Source organism: Bactrocera latifrons, unplaced genomic scaffold (genome assembly GCF_001853355.1).
Source record: "Bactrocera latifrons isolate USDA-ARS-PBARC rearing strain unplaced genomic scaffold, ASM185335v1 scaffold_181, whole genome shotgun sequence".
NCBI classification, from domain to species: domain Eukaryota; kingdom Metazoa; phylum Arthropoda; class Insecta; order Diptera; family Tephritidae; genus Bactrocera; species Bactrocera latifrons.
In genome coordinates, this window is record NW_017535308.1 from 253,470 (window position 1) to 269,959 (window position 16,490).

The 16,490-nt window shown below is 35.6% G+C and overlaps 1 protein-coding gene across 1 annotated transcript; it reads left to right on the forward strand.

The window, feature by feature from the left end:
- Positions 1-13,587: 13,587 nt before the first annotated feature.
- Positions 13,588-15,603, forward strand: LOC108967251 (SOX domain-containing protein dichaete). The gene has a single exon (XM_018930544.1). The coding sequence runs from the start codon at positions 14,110-14,112 to the stop codon at positions 15,337-15,339; it is 1,230 nt and encodes a 409-aa protein (XP_018786089.1). The 5' UTR covers positions 13,588-14,109; the 3' UTR covers positions 15,340-15,603.
- The last annotated feature ends 887 nt before the right edge of the window (positions 15,604-16,490 follow it).

Below are 16,490 nucleotides of genomic sequence, written 5' to 3' on the forward strand. Positions count from 1 at the left end.
ACCCTTCTTCCTTTAACGCCTGTCCAAAATTTGTCCCGTATTAAGAAATACTTAAAATTAAAACTATCCACAAATGTTCGATGCGTGAAGCTATCAATTTATACAAATCTCAAATGCCTTCTAACCCCTCCCCATTCTCCTATGCTAATGTAACTGCTTCCAACAACAATACTCACTCAAAAAAATACATCAACATCGAAAAAACTTCAAACACTAATAATTCTAATGACAACATTAAAGCTACAACTTCAAACAATAATTCTTCATCCCCTACCAACATACACTCAATCCATAATGATTGCCCCAAAACGCCTTCTCCCTCCGTCTCTTTCCTATACAATTCTCCCTCTCCATCCTTCTCACCCCTTTCCACAACTACTTCTCCTACCACTATAACCCGTTCCACAACTTCACCTGTACCCTAATGCCATCCACAATCACATACCCAAGTATCCATAGATACATCATTCTAGACATTAAATTCCAATTAAAACTTACATTTTTCATACATATCAACTCCCCTCAAGGCAATCTACTACATCTACAGGATATAGCTTTAGAATTCGCCAAATTTTTCTCGTCAAACTCTTCTGATTATAATTTCGCCTCTGAATACTCGTCTAATAAGCACTCTTTAGTATTATTAAACGAAACGAAACACATATTGCAAACAATCTTTTCCTTGATTTTGCATGTAGTTTTAAGACAATTAATCAAATGGAAGGTTGGCCCCCGTATATTTAGTTTGGTTAAATCCTTTTTCTCTAAACGTAAAATCAAAGTTCTTATTTCTGGCACATCTTGTCCGACTCTTCCTTTGGATAACGGCACTGCTCAGGGATCACCGTTATCAGTTATTCTGTTCACCATAGCATTTGATGAAATCAGCTCTATCCTTTCTTCCTTCCCTATTATTCAGCATCAATTATATGCTAATGATCTCCTTCTATTTTCAAAATCTTCTGACCTTAGTTCTATATCCTCTACCTTTGAAAAAATCCTTTCTCAACTATCCCTATGGTCCCTTCCCGCAGGCGCATCAATATCGTACTTAAAATCCAGTTTACTCTACATTTGTAAAAAACATAATTGTCATTTCCCACCGATTTCATTCAACAATGTAAATATTTCATGTTCTCCTACACTTAAGTTTCTTGGATTAATTCTAAATAGTAAATATGCATTCAAACAACATTGTCAATATATTAGAAATAGAATTACTAAAAACTCAAATACTGTTAAGTACCTAGCATGCAAGCGTTCGCTCATTGGCCCATCTTTGCTAATTAAGGTTGTCAAGGCACTCATACTCTCCGTCATCTATTACGCTTTTGTATGAGAATAAGAGAGTCTCTACTTCAACACAGACCCGATTTCCCTCCTTCCTAACGCTACGGAAGAAAATATAAAAACAATCTATCGTTTTCTTAAAGAATGTGATCTATTGAGGAGAATTTAAACCAACACATTTATTAAACGGACGCTGCATGTTTTAGGTTTTACATATGTTACTAACATTGTATAAGCTTTTATAAATAAAAAAAAAAAAAAAAAAATTTACTTGTTGATGATTTAAGTATAATTTTCGCTGAAAAGAAGTAGAAAATAGCAATAAAACTAAGTGTGTCCATGACATTCAAATTAAGTTAATACCCTGCCAATAACTGAAGGTATTTCGCCGTAGATTGTTGCCAGTTGCAGGAGTATAAAATTTTCGAATACCACCCGATCTTAGCCCTTCCTTACATGTCTTTTATGGATTTGCTATTATCATAATCGGTAATTTGGTGGATTCAAAGTGAATCCACGGCTTGTAAGCATCGCACTTCGCCTTTGCTTGTTTTTATATTTTATGATTTCAAATCCATGTGTACGTGTATAGGAGTGCAGCTAAGTATTTAGTTTTGCTAATTTTGAGAAGCAAAAGAGTGTGTTAGCACCAGAAGCGAATGTCACTCCCTTTGTTCTTCGATTATGCATTAGCAAATTACTCGGAAATGAAAATGAAAGAAAAGTGTATCTTTTCTTTAAACAGTTATTGTTTTCATAAATTTTTGAGACCAAAATATTATTTATCGATAAGCGTTTTGGGTATATTTTTGTGTCAGCGATTGTTACTCTTTTTGTTAAATTGCGTCGCACCAGCCTCACGTAATTGTAACTACCCTACAGGTTTGCACATGCCCATGAGCAAGGTGACAATTTTTACGGAAATGTCTGAAGACCATAAATAAATGCATTGTACATGCATACATATATACTTAATTCCAGTAAATGTGAAGCCATTGTTCCCTATGATCTGCGTGTGAATACTGAGGAAGCCTCAAGCAGAGCCGGACTTGTGCATAGATATGTATGTACATGCATGTGTGTGGACGATAAGCGGAAGGAACTGCTTTGTAAGATTATTGTGGTTACGTAGAACACATGTAATTATTTGGATTTTGCGTACAAAATTTGTTTTTAGTTGAGATTATTTCATAAAGATTGCGAGAGGAAGGAGCGAGAGAGGCTTTTAAGTCTTCAGAAGAATGGTGCATATTCATGCACAGTTTAGATTTCATTACATGTTGCACCAATGCAATTTAAATTTTTTAACACTCAGGGAGAACAAATTTACTGATAAATCACCATTTTTCGAAAACATGGTTTATATTATAATTGTATCGTGAGAACCTACTTGCCCACACTGGGTATACACAAGGTTGGAAATGCAATTATTATAAGTAAGGCAACCATTATACATTAAGGAGTTAACTTCTACGAAACGTAACACGCAAGGCATAATTATCATGAATATATTTGATAATAGTGAGGTTTTCCTATGGTTTAGTAATATTTCACTTTCTCTAAAACGATTTTACCGTTATTAGTGAATAGGACTGAACTTTTGAAATATTTAAATACTACATGATCGTCTTATTTGCAATAATCCAGAAAAATTTGTGCAATAACCGCTTAATATATAATTTAAATATATGCTCATTAAAGGTTGCTTGTGCTTTTTTAATATGAAGAACATACACATATGTACATACACCTATACATATATACACATACAATAACGAAAAGTGCATAGAAGACTTGCAAAGTGCCATAAATAGCACCTAAAAATTATTTCACACCCATTAACTGCTTCGAAATTTATGTACATACATATACATATGTATGTATGTATGTATGTGAGAGACTTATTTAAGGGACGTGTTAAAGCGTAGAGAATTCCACAGCATTCAAATGTGCCACTTATAATGCACGCTCCAGTGCTGCTCCGCATGAAGCATCCATCCACCAACCAATATCTAACTGGATATGTCAGAAGTAATTAATAAATATTAATCAATATCATTACAAAAATATAAGCACAGGAATTGTTCCTACATGTTATTGCATCTGTGTAGGTAAATATCTGCAAAAATGCATTTCATAATATCGAGTCCTTACTACGAGTACTTCGTACCTCGTACTTGCTTGTTGAAACTGCATGTGAGAACTCACGATTACCACATCCTTCGTGCACTTGAAGCCGTCTGTATGTTTTGAGGGCAGCACAAAATCGGGTATGTTCATAGGTGTATACGCACTTTGGCCCACTTGAGTACCACTTAACTAAACGACGTCAATTTGCTAACATTTCATCAGCCGTCATTCGTCCCAGATCCTTTCGTGTCAGGATCTTGAGCGGAAACTGTTGGCAGACTAAAGGGGGGAATTCAAGAATTCAGTGCCGAGGTGTTGTAGGCTAAAGTGTGCTAAATAAGAACAAATGCAAAGCGACCAGCGCTGAAAGAACAAACCACAATCGACTTATGGCAAAGTTGTAATCGAAACAAGCCTCTTAAAGAGCCTGCGTTCTTATTTTTTACGTTTTTCCTCATTCTTTTATTCAAAAATCGCAGCGTTCGTTTCGCAAGCTAAACAAAATGAAGCACTCTTTATTTGCTTTCCTTTATTTTCTCAGAGTACACGAAACAAACCAAGAATTAATCAAAAGAGTTATTATGTTATACCCTGCAACGGAGCGAGCACGGGGTACTGTTTGGATAATGTGGCAAAATAAATAATCCTTGCGACACTTGTTATTGATTGCAAATTTTTGTAAGATATTTAATCAAATTGTGTGATAAAATCAACTCAAAGGCTTCATGAGAATAATGGCAATAGAGTGCAGCATTGAAATCGAGAAAAAATCATCGAATTCGTAAGAATTTTGAAGCAAGCAATGAGGATTAACATCGAATATGTCATAGATAGATGATGAACTCTCAATCAAGCAGCAAAGGTTTGGATATTGTAAAAAATTTCTATGCGATTCACTCGTAACTGTAGTTAGCAATAGTTTGTACATATGTATGTGGCCAGCGAAGTGCTGTTCTTGAGTTCATATGTTTACTTAAGTCTCTTAATAATGTTTCAAAATATACCTTAGCAGATAGGTAGAAAAGCTTCAACAAAGGTACATAGAAAAGCTGTTTAAATATTTAATTAAAATCGAAAATTATAATTAATTTCGATGTTTTTTGTAAATGACAAATTCATTCAAGGTTTATGTGTACGTATATGTATATATCGTCACCTGAAATACAAAATAACGTAACAAAACTTTCGGAAATTTGCAGTGGCATGAATGAAACACGAAATAAAATGGAACATGAGTGAAAATACGTTTAATATTTGTTAAAACTGGTTTATATATGAGTGCAGAATCTGAAAATGTTGAACATATGTAATATTATGTTTGTAATTTGAGTAGTGAAGCGTAATCAATAAGACACTCAATTTCGAATTTTTTGATGATACGTTATTTTGCATTTCAGGTGACGTTTTACATCTTAAATATCAAAAAGGACCAACAATTATGAACATTTGTAAAGAAATGCCTTAAAAGGGCGTAATAAGTCAAATATTAATTTAATAAGTCAAATATTAATGAGACCAAATTAATCATTTTTGCTTTTTTTTCCTTTAAACTTAAAAAAATATTTATATTCTAATTTTAACTTTGGTCTATTTATCAATACAAAAGTGCCCGTAGAGCAGTAGTTTATACTACTATGTGGCATGAAGGTTTTAGGAAGGATAGCGGATCAAAATGGATTGCTCAGTAAATCTGATATCTTTGGCTGAAGACTAATCAAAGATGACTCGTGGACAAATAAGTGATGTAAGAAGCCTCGACAAATATGGATTACAAATATGACTTATTTCATTTTTATTGGGTTAAGTGAATTTAGTTATACCATATTTTATAAGTCAGATAAATCGACTCCAAGATGTTAGAGCGTTTTAGTACCGTTAAAACGAATTATACAAATTCTCTCTTTTCTTCTAGCAGAAACACAATTAACTTTTAGGTAGTTTCGAGCTGGGAAAGATTTTGCAAATGTTTAGTATTATTCTTGTCGTATAAAAATAAATGTTAAAAGTATTATACTATATACATTTATAAGGGTGGTTTTGCTTATGCATATGCGTTAATTCGGTTCACGTGGCTTTGTGATTTGCTTTTTTATTTTGAAATAATTTTAGGGCTTTTTCGTGACTTCTTATTTGGACGCTATAATACGAATATTAACCGCAGTAATTTCTTTGCCACACATTATATGAAGTGGCCACTTGTGAGGACTTCAAGTGTTACTTGAGTGTTGGAGTTTTTCGATCGCTAAATGCATTCGCAAAGGTACATATGTAGTATATCATACTACTAAATGTTTTTGTTCTTGCAGTTGTTAGAATTCGTTCTTCAACGGCGTAGAGTCCCACGGCTTTGTTTATAGCCACAAGCTCAGTGGGATAGGGTTGGCAACTCTAGTATGTGGTCTTTTGTTATGTGGGAAACACTTCGTTTTTTGAAAAATACTTCGTCAAGATAAAAGTAATTGAGCTAAAATCGAAAGATTAACATTAAGGTAAACGAAACTTTTGTTCGTTTTGAAAAATGTCTAGTTCAAGGGCTCTAGTTGTAAATGCTAAAGCGATTGGTGGTCATGTAAATGAAGACTTTTTCCCTGGTGAAGAAGGTGCTTAAACTTATAAATTGAGGAAAGTATATAATCACCGATCTAAATCAATTTACTGCCAGAGCAAATGCCGAATTATCCGGATTGGAGGTCTTCCTCCTTCTCTGTGTCGAATACTTTCAGAGCTGGAGCGCTTTCATCCATTCGAACGACATGACCTAGCCAGCGTAGCCGCTATCTTTTAATGCGGTGAACTAAGTCAACATCGTCGTATATCTCGTGCAGCTCAACGTTTCATCGGCTGCGGTATTCGCCGTTGCCACTTTACAAAGGACCATAAAACTTCCGCAGAACCTTTCTCTCGAAAACTCGTAACGTAATGGGAGTTAAGTCGCGAATGCGACGACTGTTTTTAGATGACAGGAGATATTTCGCATTGCCCTCGTGCATTTCCTTCGCTTCTTTGTCCAACCTGGAGAAAGCAGAACTAAAATCGCTTTTGTTATGGCCAATGATATCGATGTCATCGGTGTAAGCTAGTAGTTATACACTCTTGTAGAGGATTCTCTATTCAGCTTTGCAGCTCGATTTATTTTTTCCAGCAGTAGATTGAAGAAGTCGCTCGATGGGGAGTTGCCTTGTCTGTATCCTCGTTTGGTATCGAATGGCTCGGAGAGGTCCTTTTACATTTTGACGGAACTTTTGTGATACCAATTCAGTCATAGCGGCATAAGGGCAGCTCCTTTTCGTGCTGTCAAAAGCAGCTTTGAAATCGACGAAGAGGTGTTGTGTGTCGATTCTACTTACACGGGACTTTTCCAAGATTTGGCGCATGGTAAATATCTGGACAGTTGTTGATTTTCTAGCCATAAAGCCACACTGTTAAGGTCCAATCAGTTGACACAAAATTCTCGATAGAACTTTATATGCGATATTGAGGAGGCTTATTCCACGGTTGTGGGGAAGATTTAGGAATCTCCCTCTTAGTGCATTGGGCAGAGCACACTTTAAATCTAATCGTCGGGCATGCCTTCGTCTGATCACATTATACAAAGAAGCTGATGCATGCTTCGCGTATTTTTGCAGAATGTTCAAGCATTACCTCTGACAACCAGCTTGTCAAGCCCTTCGTAGTGACGTATTTCGGTCTCTATTTTTTTGTCTGAAAATGCGCCTCGCTTCTATACAGTGATCTAAAACAAAAATTTCTAAAAGATTATTAATCTGTAAGAAAGTCGTTATCGCGCTATGGAGAGTGTTTTTTTTTGAAATTTTACAAAATGGCGGCGGTTTGTACAAAAAGTATCGACTTTGACCCTTTTTTCAATAGTTTATCGTAGAAAGAATGGGAAAATTGCAACAAAAAAAAAAAAAAAAAAAAAAAAAAAAAAAAAAAAAAAAAAAAAAAAAAATGCTTCCATAGCGAGGTAGGGAACGACGTTAAAAATGATCTCTTTAAATTGGAACTAGATATCTTCAAAACTCTTCCTTTGAGTGGGGAACCCGTTTCGAAAAACACCATTCTGAGAAAAAGCGTTTAACTCTCTGTTCCATTTCTATAAGAAATGCTGTAGTGTTTATAATGTAATGTTTATTACTACCCGATAATGCAACCAAAAAATCGGTTTTCGAAAATTTCACTCCGAGACGATTCCTTCATCATATATAGCACTTTTGAGTATGAGTTAAGAGTTTTCATTGACGGAAAGTAAAATATAGCAATGCAATTAAGTGAGTCTATGAACTTCAAAATAAGTTAATACGATGACACCAACTTGTTATAATACAAGCATAAGCGTTGCGATCTTAAGCTGCTCAGCTACAGTAAGAAAAATTTCAACAGCCAAAATTAAGAATTAGATTAAAGTTTATAATTTTTAAACGTTACTTGTTAAGAGTAGATAAAATATTTTTTTTTTAATGGTAAAGAGAGAATCTGTTAGATCAAATGTGCTGGAATGAGAATTGAAATCGTGACATATACGGCGGAATGGTTCGTTTAACTCGAAATTTGTTCTAAAAAATGTTAAAAGTAAAGGTCTAAACTGCCTGGTAGAGCGAGCGGGAATGATGACTTTTGCAAGAAATATTATACCAAGCATTTCCCTACGACTAGCGAGTATAGGGAGATCTATAAGCATTAAACGGTTAGTGTAAGGGGAAAGATTTAAATTGGAATCCCAATGCAAATGATTTAAGGCAAAAAGTAAAAATTGTTTTTGAACGGACTCTATTTTCTCAGAATGAACTTAATGACAAGGGTTCCATACCACGGAAGCATACTCTAATATAGGCCTCACCAAAGATGTAAAAAGAATTTTTGTGGTAAGCGGATCTCTAAATTCTTTAGACCAACGTTTAACAAAACTAAGAGCGTTTTTAGCTTTAAAAACCATGGAAGATGTGTGAAGATTAAAAATGAGTTTGGGGTCCATAGTTACTCCCAAGTCAACAAAATTGCATATTTGCTCCAAGGTATATTATATTATATCTATCTAATGCATCATATAATGGGGCAGCGTATTTATAGAGAAAAGAAAACTCATTAAAATAAAAGCAAATGCAATTGGTAGTAATCGATAATGCACACAGCACTTGTTTAATGTGGATATTCAAAGTATGAAAATCTTTGGAGTACGAACGTGATGCTACGTATTTTCTACAGATATTTCTGCAAAACAAAGGACGCTCACATAAAAATATGGCAATATTGTTATTGTTGTAACGGTTATCTAAAACCTGTTTGAAGGCGAATAAGCTAAGTATTGCTAGTAACATCTTGTAATGAGTTTTTTGGAGGGGTGGAGCCATGGTGGAAGTGGTTTTATATGAGCTGGTTCTAAAACTTGGCATTGGCTGATCCCGTCGACTAATCGATTCAATAATAGTTACAGTAGGGTTTAAAGAAGGCAATACTTGACTGTTGACTACGCAGGAACATATTTGTATAAATGGGTCTTTCCTCCTCGTATCGTATATGTATACAAAAATTACATTCTATTTCGTTGTGTATCCGCAGACCCTTTGAACCACATCACGGAGAGTCATAAAAATTTGTACTGTTATTCAGTATTCCATAACGGAGGCAAAATCATCGTCGAATTTGCAATTATATTCAATAAAAATATGAAAACATTACCATAGGAAATAGGTAGTTAAGATCAACAAATTAAGAGGATCAAAGAGATTTTTTGTTTGTGGGGCGATCGGTGGGGCAAACAAAATACTGCAGTTCTTGGATCATAATTGATATGTCTATGCCTCATTGTGCGGCAGTTTGGCAAGCCTGAAGTATGTTTATCGAGACCCTACTGATTCCCGATCAGGGGCGGATCCAGAGTAGAATTTTTGAGAGGGAACTATATAATTTTGTACTTTCAACGCACGGTATTTTCTTCGCGAAGGGTCACTTATGATAATTTGTAAATAAAACGCAAAAAATTTAATTATTCATCAATATTATTTTGTCGCCTTCAAATTTATCCCCACAAGATGTAATACACTTATGCTAAAGATTTTTCCAGTCCTCGAAACACTTTCTATAAGCATTTTCTTGGATGGCCTTCAGCTCCTTCAGCGCATTTTGTTTTATCTCTTCTATCGACTAAAACGTATTCCATGAAGCGGCAAATTCAGTTTGAGTATAAGAAAACACAAGGAGCCTAATCTGATGAATACTTTGCTTGATTGATAGTATTCATTGCGTTTTTGGCTTTAAAGGCGGCCACAATCGTTCTCCCTTCACCCAAATCATTCGAAAGGACTCGCGAGAGATGTTGAGCTCTTTTGTCGTCTCTCTAACGTTTGCCTGGCAATTTTGAAGCACCATATCCTCAACTTTTTTTAATATTTTCATCAGTTAAAGAGGTCGAAGGTCGTCCAGAACGAGGCTTGATGGTTTGTACCACTCGTAGGCTTTTGTTTGTAATAAAATTAAATCAACGTAAGCCTTTCCAACATTCGCAACGATTCCGCTAACGAAATTTCTTTGGAAATACAAAATTTGTGAAAAATTCTCTGTTCGATATTTTTATCCAATGTAAAAATCGAAACGCACTGCCGAGGTGTACCGACTTAAGCAGCTGCTGTAGACAAACTTGTTGACAGATCGCGCTCATATTTGCCATATTAATTAAGGAGAGTCGCACCAACTTAGCAAAATATTTTTTTTTTTTGAAATTTTACTTACCCGGGAAATGTAATTACACTAAAACAAACATAGATTTTATGTTGTTATCTTATTTTTCATCAAGCTTAACACTGGTATATAAAATACTCTTAGGCAGATGATAAGGTTAGAAAGATTATTACAGCAAACTTATGCACATAGAAACCTGTATTGGTATTACATCTTTATATCGATCCAATGTGTGATGTGTGTCAGAATTTTTCACACCTTCAGTTGAAATATTAGTCCCCAATTTAAGCAAAAATGTGCGGTGAACGTGTGGTGTTGGTACATCAGAATAACTATCAATGAATATAAATGAATGCAGTGAATGTAGGAAAATGAATGGATGAATGTCTGTATAACGGCCCAATTTTCACACAAACATAATAGTAGTAGGCAAAAGCAACAATGAACTTCACACCGTTAGCTCTTTGTGATTGGTTAAAGACTGGCTGCAGTCGATATATTTTACGCACATTGATGCGTATACATATTTACACGTACTCCTGATGGAGAACGAATTCAGTCGCGTGTACAACACCAACAACATCCGCAATAGAATCATATAATTGAGTAGGAGATACCACGCAAAAGCAGCGGTGAGAAGAAGAGAAGATAATGAATAAAGCAACACAACAGTGGTGGCTGTGGTAGTACGAAACCAAAATAAGGAATTACGAACGCACGCTAAATACTGTCGGGCAGATTATCAAAGGCGAGCAGAACAAGCGAACTGAGAGAAGAATTCATTGGCGGCCGATACGAATGAGAGTTGGGGCCGTGTGAATATATTTCTAAGCGAGCTGATAAAAAATCTGCACATAGAAGTGTTATAAAGTTCCACCACTTTTCAACACACTAGACATTAAAATCGCATGCTAACAAATACAAGATGTGATATTGTTTTGAATTTTGCTGGTTTTGCAAAGCATTTATTCATAAATATCTGGACAAGAAATAAAAAGCAAATAATAATGAATGGTGTATGGAAGAATGAATATGCCTACATATGTATGTACATGTATAGAATTAATGATTATAAAGAAACAATAGTGTGAAAAGGAAGACAAATAAAAATACAAAGAAAAACCGAAGGTTGGTAAATGTATTGCTGGCAATTACACAATGGAAAGTGTTAAATTTCCCCTCTCCAGCACATTAATATGTAATCTCTAAACATTTTTGCTCATTGACTTCCGTCTGTACTAAAAAAACAATAAGTATATATCATTTACATATATACACATTTGATAGAAATGTATAGAAATCAAGTAAGGAGTAAGTTTGTTATTCAACAACTAAGTAATTAAGTCACTGCATGACAAAATTACGTTTCAGAATATAGAGTCATCGAAGTCGTTTTTCATTTATATGATGGCATGGAAAAAGGTTCAGTCATTTGTACCGAATGGTTCAGAACTCAGTGAAATAACTAATGTGGTTGGTGAAAAATTTGAAAACTTTTCTTAGATAATAATAATTAAGCCAATGTAACACAAGTCGTTATTGCAACGATCTACGTAAAAATAATATATTAAGAAAGTTGAAGCTGTATTGTCTTTAAATTTAAATACGTTACAAAGCGAGAAATACTAGATTTAATGACGACATCCAAATAGTACGGATGAGCCAGGTGGATTCCAAATTAGACCAAAATGATTGGTGGTATTTACAGAGACATTTTAACAGAACATTTAAATGGAAAGTAAGTGTACCACTATGTTTGATTATTCAGCAGGGTAACAATCCAAGGCACTGTTCAAGGGTCGTTAAGGACGGCTGCCAATGCGGCGGAGAAACCCTTCTAATAAGACTAGATTGTGGCAAATTCTAAGCGACGAATGGAGCAAAAATACCCCATTCGTTCGTACACAAAGCAAACGCAGTTCCCAACCAAATACTATACTAAATAAATATTTTTTTGACATCGAATTCTTTTATCTGACATTTTTTGTTGCAGATGGTTTAATTATGGGAGCACGAAAAATACATAAAAATTAAGAACAAACTAGATTTTTTTTTTTTTTTTTCATTAAAATTAAGCTTTAAATAACTATGAATATAATACATTTAAAGTCAAGGCATTTACTTCTGTGAAATTTGTGTCTGTTTCTCAATAAAATTCAACAACTCATATCTACACATGTGTATGCATATTATTGAATGAGGTACAAAAAGTCAAAGTGGTATAAATGCCCTTTTATTTCTATCTACATATTTATGTACACACATACATACGTATATTATTTATATTTGTTGTTGCCAACAGATTAATTGCCGGGAAGTCGAATGTTGTAATTCAAAACATCCTATGTACATATGTTAGGATAATGTTCATATAAACAGACCAATTTATTCAATAATTAGAAATGATAATACACAGGCGTTTCTTTAAAATAGCAAAGTTGAAGTACTTGTATTCTAACAATAACATTTACGACGTTATATTCCCCCATTTCAACAACTTCCTTAAAAAGAGTATTGCTTGATATCCTTTAAAAAAAATTGAAATAATAATAACAATAAAAGCGTGTAAAACGGAGACAAAATATAAATAATTAACATAAAAGCATATAATGGACTTTGATAACGAGAATCAAGTAAGTTATAAAAGGGTTTTCACGTGCATATTATGTACGTAACAACTACCATTCTATAAACGATTCTGTTCTTTACGCCTTTCTCATATTGTACCGTTTGTATTAACAATATACCCTAAAAGCCACTCTCCCGCATTCTCACCAAGGGACGCAACCAAGCAGCTCAGTGACAGGGGAAGGTGAGTGTTTAGCACAATTGGCAGTACAAAGCCAAATGTATTGCAACAAAGACACATTGACATCTATGCATCTCAGTGGACTACCGCCGGGCTCACACATAGCAAAGAATAGAGAGTACAAAATGCAATAAAGCAGTGCTGTGTGTGCGTTTTGCTCATTGGCAAATAACAAAGGCAAAGTTGGCGCATGAATACCTGCAACCATCCCCAACATCAACACTAACAAGAACAACAACCATAATATAACTGCCACACTAGCCTCTAGCAATGGGCAATAATAGTTTTATTGCATTGCCCGCAAATATTGTTGTCTTGCTTTGTCTGATGATTAATGTCCGTCAATCTGAAAGCAATTGCCATTGGCTCTCCCTTGCTTTGTACGTCAAGCTTTCTTTTCACTCTCCCAAATGAATATGCGTCAACGCTCTTCTTTGACTGCGGCTAAGTTCGCCATGGTGCTGTACGTGTACAAGCGAGATAACTAATGTGTTTGCCTCTCTCACCTGTGCGCGTTGAGTAAAATGTGTGTGCTTCTCTATGTTGAGGAGAGTGTGTAAGTGGCTTTAGCGGAACACTGGCGAGTGTTTAACGCTGAGCGACAAAAATCAATTTGCCTAACATCGTTTGTATATAGTAGCGGGACAACATTGTCTACACAAGCAAACGTAGCTGAGCACTCGTAGGCACAACATAACAGTCGTCATACAATAGCGCTCTGTAAACGGTCTGAGAACATATAATATATTGAAAACAATTTATAAAAAGGCTAAAGAGCGAGCGAGTGAGAGGTGTACAATTGTTGTGTTCGTACCTTGTTTAAATTGGTATTGTTTCATTCAGGGCGGAATTGTGTTGAATGAAGTGAAAACTGGATATTCATAACTTGTATACTTTGAGTTGTGGATGGTCGGAGATTGTCGTGCAGAGAAATCAGTCTGTACGAAGCTGTTGAAGTGAATAGAAGTACAAATAACTGCACTGAAAAATAGTAAAGAACCGTAAAGGGAAGAAAATAAGAAATACTATGAATATTTCACAGAACAAAGAAGCATAATATCAGATAAACAAACGTGAAAAGCAATAAGAAGTAATAGTGTCAAAGTTATTTCGAAGAATATTAAAGAATAATAGTGAGAAGTAAATATAGAACATAAAGTTACGTGAAAGTGAAAAGTTATATAAAAATTCAAAATACCAGAATGACGACTTTGTCTTCACATCCAAATTACGGTTTCCATCTAAGCCAGGCTTTGGACGTACCCACTCCAGGCGATTATGCTCCACAAAATAATCTCAATCCCACCGATATGGATATAAAGCGTGTAATGCATTTTTCGCAAACTGGTAGCTTAGCTGCTATTTCTGCAGCGATGGGCGGCTCTCCAGTAGGCGGTCATGCAGCCAGCAACGGTAACTCCATCATGGGTACAGCCAGTATGGGTCATATGGGTAGTGGAAGTGGCAGTCTTGGTGGCAATATGAACAGTGGCTTACATCACTTAGCTGGTGGCAATCATCATATGCAAACTGCCGTCGGCCATCAGACACTCTCGCCCAACTCCTCAATCGGTTCTGCTGGCAGTATTGGAAGTCAAAGTTCAATTGGTGCTTTAGGTCATGGTCAGGGCAATAATGGTGGTGGCAGTATCCACCATCATCCTACATCGCCGGGTCAGGAAGGCCACATTAAACGACCAATGAATGCTTTTATGGTATGGTCTCGTCTACAGCGTCGTCAAATCGCTAAGGACAATCCAAAAATGCACAACTCGGAGATTTCTAAACGTCTTGGTGCTGAATGGAAACTGCTAGCTGAATCTGAGAAACGTCCCTTTATCGACGAAGCCAAGCGTTTACGCGCACTACACATGAAAGAGCATCCCGATTACAAATATCGCCCACGACGTAAGCCAAAGAATCCGCTCGCTGGTGGACCACAAGGACTACAAATGCAAGCCGCACAAGCTCAACATAAATTGGGTGGTGGTGCAGGCGGAGCTGGTTCTGGTGCCTATAATCCTTTCCATCAATTACCACCATATTTTGCGCCTTCACATCATCTTGACCAGCCGTACCCAGTACCGTATTTCGGTGGTTTTGATCCCTTGGCACTTTCGAAATTGCATCAAACACAGGCTGCAGCCGCCGCAGCTGCTACAAATCAAACTCACAATGTACTGGAGGCTCAAAAAGCTCCTCAGTTGCCACCAACGACACTAAGCAGCTTTTATTCCGGCATCTATTCAGGCATATCAGCGCCTTCCTTATATGCCGCACACTCGGCAAATGCAGCGGCGGGGCTCTACAATTCATCGTCGACATCATCGCCAGGCTCTTCGCCCGGTACAATCACACCCAACGGCATGGAATCATCAGTGTCATCGGCGATGGACAATGCGCTGAGGCGACCGGTGCCGGTGCTGTATTAGATAATAAGCAAAAATATTTGTAGTTTTTAATGTAGAAAGTACAATTGGCGTTCAATGCGCTTTGTTAAATTTTTTATTAAGAACCAATACCTCGAGAGGCCCCGGAGTTATTATATGTATGTGTGTAGATACATAGACACACTGGGTAATATACCAAAATGTATTTATTAACAATATAATGTATTGGAAGTAGACACAGATTCCTTTACCAAGTTATCATGTGATTTAAGTTGTAGCTAAAATTAAATGTCATATTATTACTTAGATTCTCGTTTTTGAAATATGTATGTATGTAGAAAATATTTGGCTGGTTGGCCGAAGTACTGACATTCCAACATGTTAATAACGCAAAAGTGTTTTAGGCACAAATCACAATGTAACTTTATTTATTTTAAAGGCTTGAGTATATGATTTCTGCTTTATTGTTGATTTAAGTATCACTTGTATACGATAAATCGCTACATTTGTTATTGTTTTTAGCTCTGTTTCTCTCACTATTTTATAAAAATAAATCATTTTCGCATTGAAATCTTATACTACATTTTTGTGGTTTTCATACACTGGAGATAGTTTTACGATATAATTAGTCTTATGTATAAAGAAATTGTAAATATTAATTGAAAATAAAAATTTGATTGACTTGACTAAAAAATATGACTTTTTGAAAATTGTATGGATGCCTATTAGTTTCAATGTAAGTATATATATATACATATGTATAAAACGTAACGTAGTGTAAAAATCTCTCAACTCAGAAGATAACTCCTCCACATATAACGGTGTGTTGGAAGCTATTAAAAGTGTCATAATTCACTAAATAATACAGGAGCTAGTGCACCACTTTCAAGCAAAGTTTATGCATAATACTATCTACATGCGTGTATAACCGCACTGAACCTGTTGTATACATACCTATTTATCATTTCACAGTATACAAATCAAGCATACATGGGTTGCCTTTTAAATATATTTCGGCATTTTGTAACTCTGGTGTTGCAATCCAACACAACTTTATCGAAAATTTTGACGTGGTTTACGCTATTGGTGTTCTTTACAGTAATTTAAAATATTCCTCCCAGCCGAAAAATCGAATTAAGTCGCAAACATCTTCGCGTAATTATTTTTTACAACTTTCTACATTGATTATATCA